Source organism: Loxodonta africana, chromosome 13, assembly GCF_030014295.1.
Source record: "Loxodonta africana isolate mLoxAfr1 chromosome 13, mLoxAfr1.hap2, whole genome shotgun sequence".
NCBI lineage: Eukaryota > Metazoa > Chordata > Mammalia > Proboscidea > Elephantidae > Loxodonta > Loxodonta africana.
The window spans coordinates 72151616-72176643 of record NC_087354.1 but is presented as its reverse complement, the minus strand read 5'-3'; the positions used below and the strand labels follow the sequence as shown (position 1 = coordinate 72176643).

General features: G+C 41.2%; 1 protein-coding gene across 6 annotated transcripts in view; it reads right to left on the bottom strand.

The window, feature by feature from the left end:
* DCLK2 (doublecortin like kinase 2) overlaps positions 1 to 25028 on the bottom strand; it is a 192432-nt gene that overhangs the window by 49643 nt on the left and 117761 nt on the right. For 3 of the 6 annotated variants that reach the window (XR_010317447.1, XM_023557135.2, XM_064267561.1), the window contains exons 3-6: positions 18386 to 18488; positions 15832 to 15933; positions 14839 to 14889; positions 11191 to 11285 (exon numbers count right to left, since the gene is read on the bottom strand). Coding sequence is in view for 4 of the 6 variants with exons in the window: in XM_023557135.2 (XP_023412903.2) it covers positions 11191 to 11285; positions 14839 to 14889; positions 15832 to 15933; positions 18386 to 18488 (351 nt within the window). In the remaining 2 variants the exon portion in view is untranslated. The remainder of the gene's footprint in view (positions 1 to 11190; positions 11286 to 14838; positions 14890 to 15831; positions 15934 to 18385; positions 18489 to 25028) is intronic. The other 3 variants (XR_010317448.1, XM_064267562.1, XM_064267563.1) reach the window with 1 other exon arrangement.

Here is a 25028-nt window from a genome sequence, read left to right as displayed (position 1 = left end):
TTGGACACAGGGTCTCTGAGCTGAAAAGCTCTTAGTCCAGGGGAAGATTGATGACAAGGGCCTTCCTCTAGAGCTGACAGAGAAAGCCTTCCCCTGGAGCTGACACCCTAAATTTGGACTTTTAGCCTACCAGACTGTGGGAGAATAAACTTCTGTTTGTTGAAAGCATCCACTTGTGGTATTTCTGTTATAGCAGCACTAGATGAGTAAGACAAGCATGGTGTGTTCCAATAAAACTTTATTTAGAAAAACAGGTGGTGGGTCAAATTTGGTTAGTGGGAAAACCCTGGTCTACAAGAATTTTCTTAGGAAAGTTTTCTCAACAAAATTCTTGTACTTTAAATCTCTCAGAAAGGATAAACTTAAGGGTATGGTTGTTGTCATAAAACAGTGCGGTCTCTGCCCTTGTCTAGCATCACCCTAGAATCACCTGGGAAAATTTGAAAAATTCCATTGCCAGGCCACACCCCAGGTCAATTAAAGAATCTCTGGGGGTATATCAGCATTTTTTAAAGTTACAGTAATGATCCAATGTGCAGTCCAGGTTGAGAACTTCTGTTGAGGAAGTTTCTTACAGTGACTGAAATTTGTTCAACTACCTTAATTTTTTTGAAGTTCTCTATGTCACTCATCCATTAATCTATCCACTGCAGGTCATTTATAGACCAAAAAAAAAAAAAAAAAAAACCTTCTCTTTGTAAGGAAAGAAGAGAGTCATTATTTATTGAATGCCTACCTTGTGCCAAGTCCTGAAACAATTAGACTTTACATCATATGAACTAGTAATATCATCATGTCCATTTACAGATAAAGAAATCAAAGCTCAGAAAGCCCAAACACCACAGCAAATATATGGTCAGGATCTGAACCCAGGTGTGACTCCAAAACCCATGAGCTATTTGGCTGTTCTCACATTGCCCTCCCCTCTAAAAACATCAGTAGAGAAGTCCTGCAGGCAAGTAAATCAAATAAAGGATTTCTCATAATGCCAGATTTATGGATCAAAATATATATCATGGGTATATTTAGAACATTTTTCAGATTACATAATTGTAGTTACATTACTGTAATTTAGTCAAATGATATACAAACTGACAAATTCACAGCCTTTCCTCATATGAGAGTTTAAGAACTTTTTTTCTTTAAAAAGTTGATCTTTAAAGTGTATTGAAGATTTTTTAAAAACCAAGAATACTAGTTATTACTTGTAAATAGGTTTTTTTCCATTGTCCTTTTGCAATTTTTTTTTTTCAATATTGGAAGCATCAATTCCACCTAGATAGAAGAAAGACCAGTGTAAATTAGTACAAATACTAAATAAGGAATGAATTTAAGAACAGCAAGCTTTATCACTTTTACATTGGATTTGTGGTAATTTCCTGTGAAATACTTACATATGAGTAGTAAGGTACAGGAACAATTAACCTGAATGAGTACCTAGGGGTTGGCAACATACAGATTATTCTTATCTGTAGCCATACTTAAAGCTGGTTTCATTTGGAAAAATTAGTGGTGCTTGCCATTTGTGATTGGTAATAGCAGTAAAACAGAACCCACTGTCCATGTATAAATAAGGTTTAAGACACCATCCAGTTCAAAGTCTATCCATGGGGCTGTGTGGAACCTGCTGACCTGTGTCTTTCTCCTCCTCACAGTATCTCTGCCACCTCAGTTATTACATGACCTGCCAAAAGCAGTGTAGAAACCTCAACACATCTCTTCCAAGTGAGGCTTTCTAGCAAGGCATTAGTTTATTTGCTTTGGACTGATGAAAGGTTGTATACCATGCCTACTTGCTAAAAAATGTCTACACGTTTTCACTGATTTCTAGGATGCCAGGGGCGTGGGAGAGATGCCTGCCTCTTCAGTCCCAACTATGGCAGCACCCTCATCAGACACGTGTGATTGGTTAAACTGGTGTAGGCCAGGTCACTACAACAACCTTTAAGTCATCCAATTACTTCAAATGCACTACCAAGAAGAAGTTCCAATGACCCACTTTCATGACCAAGGGGATATTTAGGATTAGCACACGTGTTGCTTATATTCCAATAGAGTTAGTACAACTGACTCCAAGTTAAACGTACCTTTTACGATCCTCTTTATACACTGATTCGCTTGGCAAACCCTTCCCCCATCCCCACAAAGATGGGCTTCAATCCATTGCGCCATTTACCCACCAAATGCCTCTACTTACTGAGCAATTACAATATGCAAATCACTGTCCTTAGACAGAGTCTGAAATTCATTATGATTTGTTAGGGCACTGAAGTCTTCTAAACTGCTTAGTCCCTGTTTTGCTTTTGTTTCTCTCCCATAAAATCAATTACATTCAGAGATGAAGTCACCATCTAACATTTCTGGGGTAATGAAAATAGCATAAAAGTGGTCAGTCTCATATTAACTGGTTTTAAACACACAAGGAAAGTCAAAGCTCCAGGGAAATGCAAACATGTCTAAAGGTCAGCAGCTACTGTGGATTTACATTTCACAGCTTCGAAAAGAAGTTTCCAAGTTCAGAAGGTCAAACAGTTCCACTTTAGCTCTGCCAATCAGCATGAGATACTACTAGCCCTTTTATCACACTTCACAAATCAGGAAAAGCTTTCACCACCACAGACCCTGGAGACATCAGCAGATAAAATATCAGCACATCAGACAGTTTATAATCTCAAGATGTTGGATAATGTTCCAAATGTATTTTTGTCTTCCTTCTTCCAACCAACAAGAGTGCTCACGGCAGACAAGCTCTGCGCACAGGCTTCAGTATCAAGACACAGGATATTTTATCCTTCAGTGTCCACAGATGTGCCCGTGACACTGAAGCCTGCAGTTACTACTGCTTTAGAAGTCTCAAATTGGGACACAGATGATGAATTAAAGTTCAAGGAAATGCTTTCTTCATCCATCTGGCAGCTGATGACACATTTAGTATTCTTTATTGCCTATCTGTCCCAAAGAATACACTGTGATTTAAGCCCAGTAAATATTCCCGTAGGGAAATTTATCAGCTAGATGGAAGGGACTCTAAGGAGCTGGGGTAGCAGAAACAGGAGATCATGGGTTGAGGTCAAGGAGAAAATGGAGGATTGGAAAGATGGAGGTTAAGAGAAACAATGTTAGTTGGGGTGAGATTTTAGGACTTCAAGGGACGACAAAAGAATAGACCGGGAGTGATCAGACAGTCTGAGAAAACAAGAAGACTAAAGGGAGAACAAAGAAATAAAAAGAAAAGGGGGCAAGAGGGAGGAGACTTTGGAGACCCTCAAAAAGAAATATGGGTAAGAAACTATTGAGGACGTGTGAGCAGCCTAAGGAAGAAACTCTGGGTGACTGATAAAGAGATGAAAGCGGAAAGAAGGCTGGTGTGGTAGCCAGCCTCCAAAATGGTGCCCAATGATCCTCATCTCCTGGTAATCATACCCTTTCACAGTCCCTTCCACGATGAGTAGGATGAACATGTATGACTACTGACACTGAGGAGATGATGGTGTCTGGCTACTAGCACACTGAGGAGGTGATGGTGGTTGACCACTAGCACACTGAGATGATGGCTTCTGACTTCTAAGGTTAGGTCATAAAAAGGAAAGCAACCACATAGCACGCACACTCTCTTAGATAACTTGCTCTAGGGGAAGGCCAGCTGCCATGTTCTGAGGACACTCAAGCTGACTTGTGGAGAGGTCCACATGAAGAAGAACTGAGGCCTCCTGCCAACAGCTACCACCAACTTGCCAGACAAGTGAGTGGGCCACCTTGGAAGTAGATCCTTCATTCCAAGGTAAGCCTTCAGATGACATGAGAGACCTTGAGCCAGAACCACCCAGTTAAGCTGCCCCTGAATTTCTGACCTATGAGGAACTGTGTGGAGATAATAAATTTTTATTATTGTTTTAAGCTGCTAAACTTTGGGATAACTTGTTACTATTAGAGTTATCTATAGATTACTAATAGTATCGGACTGTGTGGAGAGGGTAAGAAAGCAAAGATGAAGGATTGAGTTGAGCGGAAAATTCAGTAAAACAGAGAAAAGCAGAGGAGGTAGTAAACTCTGGAGTCCGACTTCTCTCGCTTTCTCTTCCCTTCCTGTGGATTACTGCATGTTAATTTTTTTATAAGTGTATCTTCAAGTAAAAACTGAAACTGGAAACACCAAAGTTTACAATAAGAATAACAAAACATCATCGAGCACTCCCTTCTATGTACTTTCCCTATATTTAATCAATTAATCTTCTCAACCTTTTGCAGTCAATTCTATTATTATCCTGTTGCAGTGGGTTCTACTATTGTTTTACCTTCAAGCACAAAGCAACTTGCCCAAGGCTACACAGCTAGTGAATGGCTGAGCCAGGATCAAGCCCAGGTACTCTGGTTTCAGGGCCCCTGGTTTTAACCACTCCATCATCCTATGTCTGTCTTCAAAAAGAGGAGGCAGCAGAGCACCAAGGAAGCTCTAGGCTTCATTCTTCCTTGAGGCTCTTGCACTGTATAACTGCACACTAGGGGGCACTGTTTTCATCTCAATACTCTGGCCCAATTGGCCGGAAGATCCTTTTCTTGGTTTCTTTTAGCTTAACTAAACAGACTGGAATAGTCACAGAAAACTTTCAAAAATATTAAGGGAGGACAAAAGAAAACTAAACAAGAGTCCTGAGGAGCTATGCAGCCTTGTAACACAAGTCCAGTATAACCGGGCATAGCAGGCAGCCTGGTGTCACTGTAGTAGAGGAGGCTTCTGTCTGGCCTGAAGAAATGCCTTCCTCCCTAGGTGATGGCCACCACAAATGGTCTTGCCCTTCAGGAATGCCAGACTCCCTCAATACATACAGAAGCTAAGTCAGGTTTCTAAAACCTAGGGGCTGGGTTCTAGGGAAGGGGCCCAAGAGGGGTCTGCTGAGTGGCCCAAGCTTTTAATGATCTCCTTTATTAATTCAGGTCCGACCTTGTCGTTTCCAATCATCTGCTTAATAGGCTAATCTTGCTAGCTCATGGTGCCCTTCGGAGCTGGGAGTACAGTGGTTAGAGCATGGCTTCTGGTTTCAACCGCAGGCTACACTATTTTACCCACAACGTGGCTTCTCTCACAGACCCACCATATGCTGTTATCTCATACCATGTAACCCAGGCATCTGCTGGGTCCCAGGTCTTCATTGTTTCCAACCTATGTCAACCTCGACACCACTCAGCTCCATTGCTCGGGTGCAAAGAAAACCAATAACTCAACCCATACTGAAAACTCTGTCATTTTACTAAAGCTTTATGGGGTCAGGCGGGAATGCTGCAATCTCTTCCCTCAAGTCTCCCAGAAAGGACTGACAACTGGAATTCTCTAACCTTCCACCTCCCTTCATCTAGCCTCTCTCCCACCCCAGGATTTTCCTCTCCCCTCTCGCCCTCCCTCATCTCCCCTCGTCTCTCATCCCTTTTTACGCAGAGCATTTGTATTCACCTAAACTCGGGCTATAGGGTCGGTATGAGTCAGAAGCAACGTGACAGCACTGGGTTTGGTTTTTTAAACCCAGACATTCAGTAAGCAAAGCAACTCTCTCTCCTAAAAGACACACAGCACAGCTTTTCTGCAACAATTACAGGCTTCCTCCTCTCGGTGCCTCTGTTGGAGCCACTGAAGCAGGCCCACTGGTGATGCGAAAAACGTGAGAACCATGAGGTTACAGACAGGGCCTCTGAAAGGGTCAGAGATCCCAACTAGCCATTGGGGGAGCAAGTCACTTCACATCTCTGAACCTCACTTTCTCCATTTATAAAACAAAGAGGGAACTAAAAGATGGAAATGCACTTCTGGTTTTCACATTTTATGGCTTTAGGTAATAAAAGAGAAATGATTACCTAACAAAACCTAAAAATTATCATGGATGCACAACTAATGCTCAGCCATTTTAACATCTCTCAATTTTAGGTTTAAAGAACCTCAATTACTTGGTTACCACACTCTCTCATACCCCATTTGGCCAAAATTATTCACAATTTGAAGAAAGCTTTGGTAGGACCTCCTTTCCTTTCCTGGCTTTGGTCCAGCCCCTCAAAGAACATGACCTTTCATGGCTGCTCGCGTATGAACGGGGCAAAGTTGTCCTCCAAAGCAGGAGCATTGCTAGAAAAACTTATTTTGGGGAGGGGCACTGTTTCTGTTTTTCTCAGATTTTCTTCAACGAACAAACAAAAAGGCCACTAACAATCTGTGGTCAGATTAAAACATTACACACCACTCTATCTTCATTTTTAGCCTTTCAATGTCCCCAACAAAACACCTAAAAAGTTCCCAGAAATTGGCACAAAGGGAAAATACTGTGACAGAACATCAAATTCTACTTACCCTTGTCTTGTTGTTCTTGGGTACCATTGAGTCAATTCTGACTCATAGCAACCCCCTGTGACAGAGGAGAACTGCCCCATAGTATGCTGATACACCATGGTTAAGCACTCAGTTGCTAATCAAAAGGTCAGTAGTTCAAACCCCACCAGTGGCTCTGTGGGAGAAAAAAACCTCTGCTTGCATAAAGATTACAGCCCAGGAAACCCTATAGGGCAATTCTACTCTGCCCTATGGTCGCTATGAGTCAGAATTGACTCAATGGCACACAACAACAATCTTTATGGAAGCAAGGTGGCAGGTATTTCTCCCAGGCAACCAGTGGGTGGGATCCTCTAGGTGGGTTCAAGCGGCCAAACACTTAACCATTGCACTACCAGGGCTTTGCTTAATTCCCTGTGGAGTAACCCAGAGATGATTTCTATGCCAAAAGCTGTGTCCTGACAGACAAAGTACCGACTCCTGCACATGTTGTGCGGGCTAGGTTTGCCTGCTTTTGTCAGTCTCTGATTCTCTGGGACAATGTTATCCACCCCGAAATCCATTAAAGCATCTAGCTAAGATAATAGTTTAAAGAGTCCCTTCCCATGAAAAACAGCCCTCCACTGTCAGATATTCCCTCTTAACTGATCTTAATAAGCCATCTTAAATGAAGGGGGTGGAAAAAGCAAAGCACTAACACGGGGTAATTATCTGTAATTCTCCACTTGTAATGTCACTGAATAGAGAAAACAATGCAAATGTGGACAGATGCTGGCTAGAGATTTACAATGACATCAAAATTAGGGTATTTTGTACAGTAAGTCACATGACTCAGCTGCAGTATTTCAGAGGCAGGCTTCCATCCCGAGGACAATACAGAGCACAGACTGCTGGGAACCGTAATGAGATGAGATTTCCACGAGAACGACTCGTGAGAATAGGCGGGGGTTAGTAACAGCCATGGTGGCCAAAGAGCTGATGCACTTGGCAGAGACTCAGTTAGCTGCTACTATTGAATGCAGAATTCAGTAAATAATATCAGCTTTAAAACGAAAGGAAAAGAAATAGACTCCCCAGCTTCCTGGATAGTTTTTTTTTTAACAACTTAACAGACTAAAATCCTAGCATTGTAACCCAAAAAATCCTAGCATTGTAGAAGTCATTAAACAATCAAATATCCTTATTTTACAGAGGAGAAAAACCAACCCAGAGAAAGTCTCACCGCTGTGAACAAGCCCACAGGCCTCTGGCTGGGTTGAGGAAAGGACGGGTCCTGTTCTAAGAGCATCTCCACTCTTGACCAGTAATCGACATTTCTCTTAATCAACACGCAATCTTTCTTTCTCTCTCCTGGCATCAATAAGTAATCCTTGAGCACTTACTGTGTGTTAGGGAACTGAGCTAATGGCTGGGGTTCCTCTAACGATTAAGATAATCTTTGCACAGTTAGAACGAATTTACCTAACATCTCAGCAAAAACACAACTTACTACGTTTTTGAAGTTCCACGAATCTTCACTCCACGAATGCAAGTGATTATGTGTATGTGTGCACGTGTGAAAGAGTGGTGTGCACACAGGGCATTAGTGTGTATTTCTTTGAAATCCTTAGCTTTCCAGCCCTGAAGCTGCAGACTCCATTCCTAACAAGTAGCACCAACTCACTAGTGGCAACAACAGAAAAGGACAATCTTGGTCTTAAGAGTTGAAGACGGACTAGGAGTAAAAATGAGAATCCAAAGTGGGGGGAAGTGACAAGACCCAGGGAAAACAAGGACTAAGGTACTCCCTGCTGGCATGGATGGCCACATGCAGCCCTGTGTCAAGAGTCCCAGCCCTGCCTAGAGCAATGGTCTGGGAGAAAAACACAAATGACCCATGCGTGTGGCTCACTAGAGCTTACGCTGGGTTTGCCCTACCTTATCAATCACCACCACTACAGGCCACCTGCTTTTGCTTTAACAAATGACAAAAGAACTGAAACTGGAAAAGAGGTGAATCAATTTGAATTATTTTTACTTTAACTCCCTTGAAAGTTAGTCAGATTAATAACAGTGCACCTCCAATCTATTCTGGGGAAAATAAACTGGGGAAAGAATGCCGAAAAGAACTCATGATTTTTAATCTATCATTAACCTATTTATTTTTGGGAACTGACAATTAAGAATGCCACTGAAATCATATTTAGAACTGACCTAAGCCAATTTAGCACTTCAAAACACTTGGTTCTCTTGACAAATGTAAGCAGCTTCCTGCAATGAGAAGTGCATGAGAGCTTCCTACCTCCTCCCTTCAAACTTACTACCAGTCTCATCCAAACTCTGTCCATGTACAAGCAGGCACAAAACAGACAATCTGTCCTTTCTGGGGAGAATTATCCCTTTTTGTTCTCAGGCATTTAGATGAGCACCATATAGGAAAAGTTCTCTGTAGAAGATGCAACGTTCTCAGGGTAGGACCAGCAGACCTCACAGTCCAGTGGACAATAGGCCCCTCTGAGAAGTGTGGAAACCCTAATTCCTATACCACGCATTTTACTAATGAAAAGTACTTCTTAACATTCTTAAGGTAAAGAAAGCCTTTCACATGATATTTGAAGTATTTAGGCAACCAACTTTGGAGACTGCATCGTTAATAAAGGTACTTCCAGTGTTAGCTAAACATGCCAAGGAATTAAAGCGAATTTCTGCATACGTACATGCTACTGTTTATGTCAGTATTCTTAGAGTACATTACCATACAGACAATGTAACTGTTTCTACAAAAGGAAACTTTCAATCTTTCCTGCGATTATTTACTGCCATTTTATCAGGTAAATTTTCTCTCACGTAGTGGAACCAACTAAATCAAATTAAGCCCATTAGAATTTTGCAAGTTTGGGTTTGCTCATCTTTCTCCGTCTCTATTAGATAAATTGCCTATGAAATCAACGGCTAATCATGGCAAGTTACTGTTTGTACTTTTAGGACATCACAGTCAACACCTAAGACTTATTTCCAAATTCTTCTTCACTAAAAATGAAAAAAAAGTTTTTGTACTACTACTGTATGTATAAGAGTTATACTATTATTCCACTTTGTTTTAGACTTTAATAAAAGTTAAATTACTTTAAATCCAAACCAAACCCATTGCTATCTAGTTGATTCCGACTCATAGCGACCCTATGGGACAGGGTAGAACTGCCCCCATAGGGATCCCAAGGCTGTAATCTTTTGTTTGGAAACTCTAATGGTATAGTGGTTAAGAGCTACAGCTGCTAACCAAGAGATCAGCCGTTGGAATCCACCAGGCATTCCCTGGAAATTCTATGGGGCAATTCTACTCTGTCCTATAAGGTCACTGTGAGTTGGAATCAACTCGATGGCAACGAGTGTGTTTGTTTTTAATTTTTAAGATAGTAGACTGCCACATCTTTCTCCCTCAGAGCAGCCGGTGGGCTTGAACTGCCGACCTTTTTTCCAGTGAGTAGCTGAATAAGAGCTTCAGAATAGAGGTGCCTGGCATATTAGGATGGCTGGCCTAGGAGTAGGCCCAACTCCATTCCATTAGAAGCTCCTGCTTCTGCATTCCTGAGAATGTAACATTCGTCTTTCCATTCATATGCGTACGGACTTGGGCCTCTGGCTGGGTGGAACCAACAGACCCTGGCCCCATAACAATTATCTTGTCTAACCAACCTGGATCTGATCCCAAAGCCACTCTTAGCAAATAAGAGTGGGGATGAGGAATATGATTGTAGGAGAACAAGTTTACTCCTGGAGGCTACATGCAGGAGTCCTAAAACCACGGCGCTTGCCAAAGTTAAATGGCTGGTCTGCCCCTGAGTTCAGATTCCATCTTGACTCAAGCTAACTTCTTTAACAACCAGTGTCCCTGGTACTGGGTTAGAAGCCTGTGGCTAAGAAACTATTTTCTCTTTGTGCGAAGGTTTCCTCTTTGTGCTAAGGTTTTCTCTTCGAGCTAAGGGAAGGTCCTGATACCAGTAGAATTAAGTACATAACAAAGGATTTCTCCTGCAACCATCAAATCCTTAGGCACATTTAAGTACATAGCTAAAGAAACATTTTTAATGTTCTTAATGGAGGGTCTTGATACAAGATCCTTATCAGAAGTCTACTCAGCAGATAATTCAGATAATTACATTGTAACCATCCTATAAAAAACCCCCTTAGTCATGTCACACATTCCAACTAACCAATCTAAATAGCCCACATTTGTGTTTTCAACCAATCACTGTAAAGCCACACCTCCTCCCCCCGTCCTGCAACTTCCCATCAGAGTATTATAACTTAGTTCCTGGTTTCTGCCCTATAACTGTCCCGGGAAACGAATCCCCTTTGGATTCCTTGGTCTTTACTCCATGTGGGCTAATGTCTCCTCATTTGAGTGTTTCTTACACTTTCAATAAATCTCCGTGTTGTTCCTTTAACAGAGTCTGGGAGTTTTACTCTGGGACACAGCCAAGCACTTGACCACTGTACCACCAGGGCTCCTATCAAATTATGTTAGCAATAACAAAATCATAAAACAAAATGAGATTTTAAAAAGAACTATGGTGTCTTCCTAGGTTTTGCTTGCAAATCATTTTGGTAATAATAGGAAAATTACTATTTTATCATATTTTACTATATTATGTTCAACCATAACCACACCTTGTATTTCCATTTTATAGATGGGAACACTTAAGCTCAAAGAGTTAACGGACCTGACCCAAAATATAGCACTAAATAGGGCACAGAAATCAAAGCCAGATATGCCTGGTCTAAATCCTAAACTCAACCTGTTCCCACGCTTCAGCCCCTTGAGCAAATTAAACTACTGAACTATGTAGTTCAAAATAGCAAAATCCCACAAACATGTCGCCGGTTGTACTTCATACCTTTGATCCTCTGTAACTTCCTGGGCTAGTTGGAGAAGAACTGGAGGATTTTGTAGATTTAGGAGTAGAAAGCTGGCTGCTGGGAGTTCCGTTAACTGACAACAGAGAGAACAGAGGTCATTAAAACACAGAAAAACAGGCTGTGGAAGAACGTCGTGTGCATGCGTAATACAGCTCCAGTGAAGCTGTGGAAGGACGTTGTGTGCATGCGTGATACAGCTCCAGTGAAGCTGTGGAAGAACGTTGTGTGCATGCGTAATACAGCTCCAGTGAAGCTGTGGAAGAACGTCGCGTGCATGCGTAATACAGCTCCAGTGAAGCTCTGGTTCTTTTAACGCTCAAAGCAGATGGCAAATCAGCAAAAAGCAAAAATAATGTATCTTATTGCAGTACAGACATAAAAAAAAAAAAATCGGACAAATAAGGAGTGAAACTAGAATTATTTTCAATAATAACTTTCCGACAGTGATATAAACAAATATATAAAACATTATGGAATTATAGAGACGTGAACAAGAACTTGTGAATATATCTTGCCCACCAGCAAGGGCGGGGAAACAGATGGCTGTTATATTTTTAATAGTTAATTTACTAAGAAGGCTGTTCCATAACCTCTAATACCCACAGGCTTGATGTACACCAACCTGAATAGCCAAGAAGCTCTTATGACTCTCCCAACTCAATTCCACCATAATCCAAACACATTTTCTAAGTATGTCATTAACGGACAGGGGAAATTAATGGTGATTTTCTTCACAACACCTACTTATTTGTTTGAAGGCCATAAAAGACATTCTTTAACTTTCTTTTGATCTAGACTTCTTATTTCTAATTCCTTCCATTTTCTTTTCTTCACAGCTTAACTTCCCCATTATTTAGCAAAGCCTGGTAGTTTTCTCTACACCCTCTCCAAACCACCACACATTTCCTAGGTTGCAAGCCCAATTCAGATTCTTTGCTAGGAGAAGTGTGGCCACTGCTGTTTACAGGGAAAGGTAAACTCGCAGATTCCATACTAGAGAATGCTGAGAGGGAACTGACAGTAGGAATTCACATTAAGCAGAAGTTACTACAGGCAATGAACTAATAAACTTGATGTCAGATGAAACTGAATCATAGGCTTTTTTTTAAATCTTGCACAGTGACCTACACAGGTCACCAGTTCCTACTCAATAGCTACTTTTAGCTTTCACTGGTATTTAGACACCACGTTGGTATCAAAGCGTTCCTTGGAATGGTGATAGCCTGTTGCTGAGTCAATTCTGACTCATAGTGACCCTACAGGACAGAGTAGAACTGCCCCACAGGGTTTCCAAGAAGCAGCTGGTGGATGTGAACTGCCGACCTTTTGCTTAGCAGCCGAACTCTTAACCACTGCACCACCAGGGCTCCTGGAATGGTGATAGAAAAGGGAATAAAGGAGAAAAACCAGTTCCTGCAGGTGATGATCTCTGCAGCCAACTACGTTGCCATCATTTCAGATCTGACTCATGGCGACATCATGAGTGTCAGAGTAGAACTGTGCTCCATATGGTTTTCAACGCCTGATTTTTCAGAAGTATATCTCCAGGCCTTCCTTCCAAAGAGCCTCTGGATAGGCTCACACCTCCAACCTTTCAGTTAGTGGCAGAGCACATTTAACTGCTTATGCCACCCAGGGACTACTGTAGCACCTGGTCTCCCTAGAAATACACCCTCTGCCTAAACATAATTTCTTAACAAAGCCCACTGCCAGGGATTTAACAGGTGCCAGCAACTACATGTTCATATTTCCCCCCAAAAAACTCTAATCCTAAGAAATAATAAGTCACAGGTGGCACTTAAAGTTTCTGATAGTTTGGAAGGTTCAAAAATTTTTTTTTCTAATGAGTAGTCCTTAATTTCATTTACTTGAACATTTCCCCAGAGTCACTGGGCAGGTAAATAGGGCCTAGCCTGTGCGTCAAATTCCTGTCTTTCCTTACGGTGCTGCTGCCACCTGGAAGGTCGTCCACCTGGAACAACCTGCCAACGTCTTGGCGATGCTCTACTCCTTCACTACACCCCTGACTTCTCTCCTAAAATAAGGCTTTTGTTCCCTTTGTCTCAATTTATGGTAAGAAATAAATTTGGGGGTTTGTTTTTTTGCTCAGAATACTTTCTTCTCTTGGTACACTAAGAATAATTCACAAGCTAAAAACCTACAGCGAGAATTTTTAACACTCAAACTATGGTAGCCATTTACCCATTTATATTATCCAGATCAATTTCTATGTGCCTATTACTTTTATTACACACTATTTAGCTATTTGGACAAACTGGAGTTTTGTTGGGGGGATTTACATAACCAGCACCACTTCTGTCCCAAAGGTCGAAAAGCACAACCTCCTGTCTGCCAAGTTACTAGCTGTTTGAAATTCCAATTAGTCCCATGGAATTTTCTAAATGGTTAACAAGTAGACATACCACAGCTAAAGCAGTGTGTAAAAAAAAAAAAAAAAAAATGTTATTTCTGGGTACTGGGGCTTCTTTCAATATTACAAAACTTTTTCCTTCCTGGCGGTGGGGAGCGAGGAGAGAGTGCTATAGAAATAAACAAGGACAGCAGATTTCTTCAGAATCACGCTGAACAAATTGCCTCGGGTCTTCCACCATTAACTGCAGTAAGTGCCGGATACGCTTTTGAGTTAATCTCTTATAAAGACTACGGTTTGCCCTCTGAAATGTAATTTTAAAATCTCACAACTTTTACCAACTGTGAGGTTTACTCCATTAACCTAAGTCTAAATGTGAACTCAGTTGAAAATTTGGGGTACTGAAATATTAAGATTTTCCTTAAGTAGTGTCTAAGTTTTCCAAATTCTAGGTGGAAAGAATTGTTTAAATAGTTATGAGGCTGTATTTTGGGACAGTTGAGCCACAAAACAAATGTGGCCCTGACAAAAATCTACATCTGCCATGTGGTAAGCTAGTTCAGAGCATTTACACCAATTACATATTATACAAGCTTTCCCAGTGTTTAAGATACTCTACAGAGATCATAGTGCAACCTGAAATAAGCTTAACAGCGGAGAGATGCTCTCAGTAAAAAATACTTGTTCTGTTAATATTCTGGGAGACTGTTGAGCCTATAACTTTATGAAAATAATTGTTCTGAGAACTAGAAACATTGCAGTGCTGCCTCCTACTATGTACAAGAAACACCTCATAATCCTTCTTGGGAGTATGCTATTATAAAATACTTTGAATTCTAAGATTTTAATGATTCCCAAGCACTTAAGTGCAGAGTGGGGAGGATGATAGAAAAGTACACTTATTTCTACGGCCATTTACATATTATCAATAAATTCTAGTTTGTTTTCTTTTTTTCAGTTAACGGAATCTTTACAAAATTAACTAGAGATAAAACCCTTGGGGCGAGTGGTTCCTGCATCTCTGTATTCTGACTCTACACGGCAGCCCCTAGCAATCTTCTGGTGGTAGCAGGTTCTCTAACACACCAAGGCGGCTGTGGCATCCTATGCACTGTGAAGCATTTTGTACTGCACAGATGCACACTGGGACAAGCCAAATACACTCATGGAAATGGAGCAAAAGGCAACAGAAATGTGGCAAAAGACAAAAACAAAAACCCAGCAGAGCGAGAAGGCCATAATGATCATGGCTCACCTGGGGATTTGGCTGTAGAATAGGCACTGGAGTAGTGGGCACCCCTCTTTACTGTCCACATTCAGTATATACAAAGGAGGGGAGACAGTGAGGAAAGCAGTTATCAGCAGGTCTAAACATGTGTACAAAAGAAGGGTAAAACAACCTGCCCTAAAGAAAGGGGAGTGGGCTGAAGGCAACCCGGTGGTAAGTGGGATGTCCAAAACACTTGGTCATTTATAAGTTTGACTCTTGAGAACAGTTGTTACTGATACTATTACCAAACAGTCTGAATTTTTTTTTTCTAAAAGTATATGTTTTCCATAATTCTTTCCTTAGTGGGAAATGACAGCAGCAAAAATTATCCTTAATTACTATAAACAAATCCCATAGAATCAATATGCTAAGACCCTTATGAATGTTTTTAATTTTAAAAAATGCCAAAAAAGAGTCAAAATTATGATAAATCTATAGGCTTAGGACCTGAAAGAAACTGAATTACAGATAAGACTGACTTTTAAATACATAGTACTTAACAAAAAGAATCATTATTAACATCACATTATCTGATGAAGGAATTTATCAAGCTAACGTATTTCTGTGGGGGGTGTGTGTGTGTGTGTGTTTTAAATCAACAGAGGTAATGTTCAGAAAAATAAATATCCACAATCACATCATAGCACGTAACTCAAAATGCAGTGCACAGTGGTCAAAATGGGAAACACTTTTATGTAAATAAATAGCAGAGGAGTCTAGACTATAAAGTTGTTCTTGACAAAATGTGTCAGACCCAAAGCACACAAGTCTCTCAGGAGACTTAATTATAACTCTGAGTAACAGACTTAACTTTTTGGTTTCCAAAAAAAAAACCAAACAAACAAAAATGCCATCTATATGCTGCTTTGGAACCTGCTGCACAGGAGCCTGACAAAGAGGACTAATTCTCAGTAATTACACTGTGGATCAGAATGTCCTGCTCCTTCTGTGACCATCCATTCCTTTTCTATTTACTACCTGAGGCTGGTGATTTGCTGCGTCGAGAGGGCCCAGGGCTTTTGGATCCAGAATATCTCACAGCTGAAGAACGAGAATAAGATGACTTCAAGACACGGCATTCTAGAAAGGAACAAAAATGCTTTAAATAAATCTGGCTTTAAAACTAAGCACAGGTGGATCCCACATGACAGTGGTTCACTGCCTAGAAACGTTAACTGATAATCTATTATTGTTCAACAACTTTAATAGACATAGCAAGATCCCAAAAGTTCCCACCTGAAGCTATCTTTAGTTAGACTATACATCTTGTGACATCACCTCATTGTTCCTGAGCGTTCTTACTGACACAGAGAAATCTCAGTGTTCTAACTTAACCCCCCCCCACACATCCACAGCCTAATCCAAACGTCCAACTATTTTTTTTCCCAATGCTTCTGAGCATTCACAAGCAAAGACTATAATTTTATTATTCTCTCCAACTCCGTGATTATCTTATTTTGAAGGGGCATGTCCTGTCTTATTTTCCGTCTTCCCAATGCATGGATCATCAAAAAATGAGGAAACGAGCTTTAAACAATACCTCTGGTCTTTCTATAAACTACCCAATAAAAAAATGTTTAGAGTGTAGGCACTAATTAGAGCTAAGCCAATCAATTTTCATTCAAATAGTTAAGAGCATGGATGTTAGAGTAATCAGATTTTAGATGAACCATGGATTTGTCATTTGCTAACTGGAGGATCTTGGTTAGCAAGCCTAAGCTTTTGTGTTTTCTCTATGAAATGGAGATAAGATTACAATCTGCTTCACATAGTTAAGGATTAAATTAGGTAGCATATTGGCCATAATTTACTTTATGAGACTTAAATTTATGCAGGGAGAAAAAAAAAAATGGGTTGCTTAGTTTTCATCTCTACCCCAGGGGCAGTAAATTAACATGTGAAGTACACTAATCAGGAATACACACTCCAGGGGAGGCTGGTTAGCATTTGAAAGGCTCTAATCAAAACCTCACACAGAGGGAGCTAGCAACTTCTGCTTAGTTAATTAGCATTATGGGTGTCAGAAAGTGGTCCACTGCTAAAAGGAGTGGTGTGTGGATGAGTTAGAAACCTCTTATAGGCGTGTCATTCTTTTAGATGCAGGATTTGCCGGTACAGCAAGCCAATCACCTAGAACTTCAGAAGTGCACCCCAGGTTTAGGAGTCTGAGCAGTCCTAGAGCCAGCTCTTCAAGGAAGGTTTGCTGCTGAACTCCAATTGTTGCTGTTGGGTGCCATCAATAAATGTTTTATTATTATCATTATTAGCAAATTAACTTTATAACCTAGAAGACATCATTAATTTCAGTGTCTCAACTTTCAAAATGACAAATATTAGCATCAAAGAAATATTATGAGCTAGAATTAAGAAAGAAGTAAATCACAGATGATATGGAAACGCATACTTCAGTCAACCTCAATCATTCACACAAATGGGGGATGACATCAGCATACCTGAAACCAAACCCATTGTCATCAAGTTGATTCCAATTCATAGCGACCCTACAGGACACAGCAAAACTGCCCCATAGGGTTTTCAAGGTTGTAATCTTTATTGGGGAGCCCTGTGGCGTAGTGGTTAAGTGCTCGACTGCTAACCAAAAGGTCGGCAACTCAAATCTACCAGCCACTCCTCGGAAACCCTATGGGGCAGTTCTTTTCTGCCCTATAGGGTCCCTATGAGTTGGAATCAACCAGAAGGCAAAGGGTTTGGGTTTTTTGTTTTTCAGTCTTTATAGGAGCAGACTTAGCACAGATAATCCAAAAAGACACTATCTGTAATCCCTAAAGGACTCTCCCAGTGGTATTACTAGGCTAAAGAAGGGCCAGTCCAGTAGAATACCAAACCAAGCCCATTGCCGTCAAATGGATGCCAACTCATAGCGACCCAACAACAGGGCAGAGTAGAAGTGCCCCACAGGGCTTCCAAGGCTGTAAATCTTTAGGGAAGCAGACTGCCACATCTTTCTCCTGCAGAGCAGGGTGTCTGGTGGGTCCAACGGTTCCAGTTCAACACATCAATACATTTAAAGTGATAAATTGTTCTCATTGTTGTTAGTTGCTGTTAAGTTGATTCCGACTCATGGCAATCCACATGTGCAGAGTAGAACTGCTTCACGGGATTTTCAAGGCTGTGACCTCTTGGTAGCAGATCACCTAGCCTGTCTTGCAAGGTGCCTCTAGGTGCGTTAGAGCCATCAACGTTTTGGCTAGTAGTCAGACACCTAACCGTGTGTGCCACCCAGGGACACTTAAACAGGTATAGCCAGCCACCATTCTAGAAGAAGGCAGGAAATTCAATTCAAAGACAAAACAATGCAATAAGGAGAGATGGAACCAAATTGTTAAAAATGTAAACTACTTGAATTCGTTTTGACAAGTGGGCACTTTCATTCTGTCATCTATTTTTATTAGCTCAAATGCAGCACTGCTAATGCCATCTTTCTTCAACATCCCAGACCACTAAACCTTAAATCCCATGCCTTCATGTCAGTAGGTACAAAGATGGCCGATAGGTCAATGAATTGTCTTACCACTATGGTCCAGGACAAAGTCATCTTGGGCGTAACGGAATTTTTCGGGTCCACATGCAATAAAAACATCATCATCACCAAAAAAGTCTTGCAGACAAGTAACCTGGAAAAAATAAATAAATACTATCGCATCCAAGAAATCAACTAGAAACATTAGAAGTGGAGAAAAAATTAGTAAAAGAAAAAATATATGTACATATCATCAAACTTTACATATAATATCAGCTGGAATGAAAAGCTGTTTAATATTACACCACATTTCCAGGCACTTTAACCTTCACAAAGCGCACTTGTTTGTGGTCTCGGAACAAAAGCGTGAAGGACTCACGGTAGACATCGATGTTCCTGTTCCACAGGTGAACCCAAGGGCATACATGCAAGGTTAAATGATTTGTGCAGGGGCCCCAATCAATAGGTGGCAAAGCTGGGGTTCAGTGAGGCCTCTCCTCTCTGGTTGGTACTCTTTTCTGTTCCATCCTTCTCGCTCTCCCAGCAACTCCACTTTCCAGCTGTGTCACCTTGGGCATGACTTAGCCTCTCTGCACCTCCAGTTCCTCAACTGTAAAACAGTGCCTAAAACAAGCTAATATACATAACACATAACTTGAAACAGGGCCTAGCATTTAAGTCCTCAGTGTTTTGGCTCTCATCCCCATCACCACCATCATCATCACCATCAAGGTCAAAGGAAGATCTTCCATGAAGCTAATGAGCTTTAAGCTCCAGGGTTCTTCCAAGGCCCCATACCTAAACATGTAGATATTATTTTGCATTCTTTTTTCAAAATGGGCCCCTAAAATATATTAGCTTCAGACCTCACAAAACCTGGGATCTACCCCAGGGAGCACACTCATCCATTTATATTCCCTGTGATGTCAAGAAGAACTGCCTTCCAGGACTTTGGACCTACAGCAGCTCCAACTGATCTGTTTTTCAATAGGTAATTTCAATAGATAACAGGTAATACTTTTTTTTAAAAAAAGTACTCCATCCCCAATAATAATAATAAAGTTGGAAAACCTCTGCTCTGATACTTGGAGGATTGAGTGGGCTCAGTAATTCCTTAAGTCTTTCTGGTCGCTATTTAGCTTTTTATTATTATTGTGTTTTAGGTGAAAGTTTACGGTGCACACTAGATTCTAACTCAAAAATATACACACAATTCATTTTGTAACACTGGTTGCAATCCCCGCAATGTGTCAGCACTCTCCGCTTTTCCCTTTACACCTTGGGTTCCCCATGTTCACTCATCTGGTTTTCCTGCCCTTTCGTGCTTTCTCATCTTTGCTTTTTGGCAGGTGTTGCCAATGTGGTGTCATATACTTTACTGAACTAAGCAGCACGTTCCTCACGTGTGTTATTGTTTGTTTTACAGGACTGTTTAATCTTTGGCTGAAAGCTGGACTTCGGGAGTGACTTCTGTTCTAAGTTAGCAGAGTTTTCGGGGCCCATAGTCTCGGGGGTTCCTGGAGTCTATCTCAGACCAGTAAGTCTGGTCTTTTTTTTTAGAATTGGAATTTTGTTCTATAATTTTCTCTGGCTCTGTCCAGAACCCTTTATTGTGATCCCTATCAGAGCTACAGGTGGTGATAACAGGACACCACCTAGGTCTTCTGGGCTCAGGCTGGTGGAGGCTGTGATTCATGTGGTCCATTAGTCTTTTGGACTATATTTTCCTTGTGTCTTTGGTTTTCTTCATTCTCCTTTGTTCCACATCAGATGGGACCAACAGATGTATCTTAGGTGGCTTTTCAAAAGCTTTTAAGACCCCAGACACTATTCACCAAAGTAGGATGTAGAACATTTTCTTTATGAACTATGTTACGCCAATTGACCTAGATGTCCTCCGAGACCATGGTCTCCAGCCCTCAGCCCCAGTAACTCCGTCCTTCAAGGTGTTTGGATGTGTCTAGGAAGCATCTATGACTTTGCCTCAGTCAAGTTGTGCTGATTTCCCCTATATTGTGTGCACTACTTAGTTTTTTATTGGAAGAAATAAGTATCAGTATATTGCTGTTGGTAGGTGCCGCCAAGTTGGTTCTGACTCAGCGACCTTATGTACAACAGAACAAAACATTGCCTGGTCCTGTGCCATCCTCACAACTGTTGCTATGCTTGAGCCCATCATTGCAGCCACTGTATCAATCCATCTCATTGTGTGTCTTCCTCTTTTCGCTGACCCTCTACCAAGGGTGATATCCTTCACCAGGGACTGGGCCCACCTGATAACACGTCTAAAGTACATGAGACAAAGTCTCGCCATCCTCACTTCCAAGGAGCACTCTGACTGTACTTCTTCCAAGAGAGATTTGTTCATTCTTCTGGCAGTTCACAGTGTTTTCAATATTGTTCACCAACACCATAATTTAAAGGTATCAATTCTTCTTTGATCTTCCGTATTTACTGTCCAGCTTTCACATGCATGGTGACTGAAAATATCATTGCTTGGGTCAGGTGTATCTTAGCCCTAAAAGTGACATCTTTGCTTTTTAACACTTTAAAGAGGTCTTCTGCAGCAGGTTTGCAATATGTCTCAGAATAGACTTGAAAAACAATGCTCTAGAGAGAAGACCATGGTGAGTACATGTGTTAACAGAGTAGAACTGCTCCATAGGGTTTTCTTGGCTGTAATCTGTAAGGAAGCAAATCACCAGGTCTTTCTCCCAAGGTGCTGCTGTTCAGGTTCCACCTGCCAACCTTTAGGTTAGCAGCAAATCGCAAACTGCTTGCTCCATGAGTTGGAATTGGCTCAATGGCAACACGTTTGGTTTTATAAAGAGAAGACAGGGAACTAGATACGATGTAGATGACTTGGGAAGAAGAGTCAGAGTAGTTAATTGGCCCAAATAATACACTTTTTCTGCAATGTCAAAAAGTTTACTGCACAGACAATAAGTGAAGCAGGCATGGTTACTGCCCATTTGTTTCAATTCTCATCAACCAAGATGTGAATTCTGCGCGTCAGTGAAACTCAGCTCAGGCCACTGTCTGAGGCTTTTAGGAAGAGCCACGTTTTCCATGTTTCCTGTTAAACCCACTTCTCTTCTGTTCTTCATCACAGTTGGTAATACCTCGGACCATTCGCCTATGCTAGAATTCTGGGAGTCACCCTTTTCCTTTCTTCTCCAACCCCTCACGTCTGTTGTTTTTACCTTTTACATGGCTCTTGAATATTTCTATTCCTAGCCCTTGCTTCAGGCTCTCCCTCTCTCTTGCCTGGACTCCCTCCATGATCCTGTAACTGATGTTCTAGCCTCGTCTTCAGTACTCAGCTCATTCATCATCCTTCTCACTGTACCAGGGTGACCACACATCACTTGAACCCTTCAGAGATTCCCTTTCACTGACAAGATAATGCTCCTTCACAGGGCACACCCAGCTGACCCCGCCTGGCCCTCCAGCCTTGCCTCTCACCATTTCTTCTTTGCACTCCCTCCTCAGCCATATGGAAACCAATTTGTGTTCTCTACATGCACAGTGCCTTAGTTTATTCTTTAAACAGCTTTACTGAGATATAATTCACATACCAACAATTCACCCATTTAAAGCATATAATTAAATGGTTTTTAGTATATTTAGAGTTGTGCAACCATCACCACAATTTTTCAGAACATTTTCATCACCCAAAAATAAACCTCATGCGCACCTCATTACCCCTCTCCTCATCCCTGTTGTTGTTGTGGTTAGTTGCCGTCCAGCTGGCTGATTCATGCTGACCTTATGTATAACAGATGGAAACACTGCCCAGTCCTGTGTCATCTTCACAATCATTAAAAGTTGCCCATTGTTGCAGCCACCGTGTCAGTCCATTTCATTGAGGGTTTCCTTCATTTTCTCTGATCCTGTACTTTACCAAACATGATGTCTTTTTCTAGAGATTGGTCTTTTCCAGATGGTGGGTCTAAAGTAAGCAAGGTGAAGTCTCATTGTCCTTGGTTCTAAGCAGCATTCTGGCTAGTACTTCCTCCAAGAGGTAGCTATGGACTTGCTTATTCTGGACATTTCATATAAATGGAATCATACAGTATGTGGTGTTTTGTGTCTGGCTTCTTTGACTTAGCATAATTTTTTCATGGTTCATCCACGTTGGAACATCTGTCAGTACTTTGACAGGTGTTGCCCATATGGTCTTGATACTTGACTGACTAAGAAGCACGTTCCTCACATGTGTTACTGTTTGTTTTATAGGCCTAATATTCCATAAGGAGTCCCTGGGTGGTGTAAATGATTAATGTGCCTGGCTGCTAACCAAAAGGTTGGAGGTTAGAGTCCACCCTTGGAAGAAAGGTATGGTAACCTACTCCCCAAAAAACCACCCATTGAAAACCCTATGGAGCACAATTCTAACTCTGGCACACGTGGGGTTGCCATGAGTCAGAGCTGACTTGATGGCAACTGGGTTGTTTTGTTCTGGTATGAATGTACCACATTTTGTTTACACTTTCATCAGTTAATGGATATTTAGGTTATTTCTACCTCAGTGCTGACTCTTGCCACCACACTGTTTCTCAGCCTAAAGTGTCCTTTCTGACCAGCCATCAATGCCAGGATCTCCAGGTGGGCATGGCTGTGCCCTATTCATCATTTCACAGGGTCTAGTAAATTTCCTGGCATTGGTGGATGCTTAATAACATGTTGTTGAATGGCTTGTGGCTTGGTACAGGATTCCTGCTATTAAAATCAAGCTTGCAGACAGACAGAATGACTTCTCTGGGGCGAATGGTGTCTCAACTATAATCTCCATTGTCATTACCACCACTACCACCTATGTGTCTAGGACTTACTGAGTTCAGGCATCACCTTGTTGTTGTTAGCTGTTGTCACGTGGGCCTCTGGCTCCTGGCAACCCCATATGCAATGAATGAAACATTGCCTAGTCCTGTGCCATCCCCAGGATCAGTCACAGATCAGAGCATTGTGATCACAGGGTTTTCATTAGCCGATTTTCAGTAATCACCAGGTTTTTCTCCCCAGTCCATCTTAGTGCTCAAACTGTTCAGCATCACAGCAACACACAGGCCTCAACTGACAGATGGGTGGTGGTTGCACATGAGGTACATTAGCCGGGAATCAAACCCTGGTCTCCCACGTGCAGGCATGAATTTTACCGCTGAATCACCAATGCCCGCTTAGACATCACATAACCTTTCTGAATTCTCTCTCTGTACTAGGAGATTTTTATTCTGTCATTTAATCCTTACAACAACCCTAGAAGTTGATACTATTATTATGCCTCATTTGCAAATAAGGAAACACATCTAGAGAGGGAAACCTTCCCACACAGGTAATAAACAGAAGTCCAGGAATTTACAGGCAGGTCCTCCATCTCCACATCTCTGCTTTCAACTTAAACACCACGATTGTCTTTCTCATCTAGAATTCCATACTTTATCTTTCTACTTATAGTCCTTATCACATTTTAGCTTGTTTTACAGTCACTTACGTCTGTTATTTCCCAAACTATTTTGGGTTTTACGTACATTCAATAATGTTTCCTAAATTGAACTGAATCCAGTTTTACATTCTTGACTGAATAAAACAGACTTCTATAAAAATTTAATCCAAATTTTTTTTAAAGGTAAGTTTAATTTGTTCTTGTAGTCAATTTAGCATGAAAAAAGAATTAAATTTTCTACCGTATATCCTTATGAATGTCTGCTTCGAAAATCAATTAGTCTTTAATTGATTTTATTACAAGGAAATGTTTCATCCGGTGCCAAATCAGCTGGCATTTGACTTGAATGAATGCTAAAGCAAATAATTAAGCTGCTTATTATGTGGGGTGAAAGTAATAAGTCACGACTCTCAAAAAATGATAAATATCAAGTGAATAAATGGTACAGCAATGATAAACATGTCTTTGGACTAACTTTATTTTATACAGGTGTACTCAAGACACTTACAGAGCTCATAAAATAACTCCCACTTCCATTCATTTCACAAATTTTTATTGAGCACTACTTATGTGCCAGGTACTATTCTAGGTGCTATGGACACACCACAAGTCCTGATGGCGGGATGGTTGAAGCATTTGGCTGCTAACCAAAAGATTGGTGGTTCAAACTCACCAGCCACTCTGTGGGAGAAAGATGTGGCAGTCTGCTTCCATAATGATTTACAGCCTTGGAAATCCTATGGGGCAGTTCCCCTCTATTCTACAGGGATGCTGTAGTTGGAATTGACTCAACGGCAGTTGATTTGGTGGTGGTTATGGTCACATCAGTAAGAAGAGGGAGGGAAAAAAAATAAAAACAGACAAAAACCCTTGCCCTCACAGAGCAAGGGTGGGGATATCCAAAATAAGCAAAATACATAAGTAAATTTATGCAGTGTTAGAAGGTGATAAACGCTACAGAGAAAGACAAAGCAAGTGAAAGGAATAGTGAATGCAGGGGATGGGTGTTGCAATATTAAACAGGGAAGTTTCCATTGCAAAGGTAACATCTGAACAAAATATTAAAAGAGGTGAGAGGGCAAGCCACGTGAATATCTGCAGGGAAAAGTGTCCCAGGCAGAGGGAAGAGAATGTGCAAAGGCACTAAGGAGACAGCAGACTCAGCATCCTCACAAGAAACAAGGAAGCCGGTGTAGCTGGAGCACAGTGAGGGTGGGGAAGAGTCACTGTAGAAGAGATCAGAAAGGT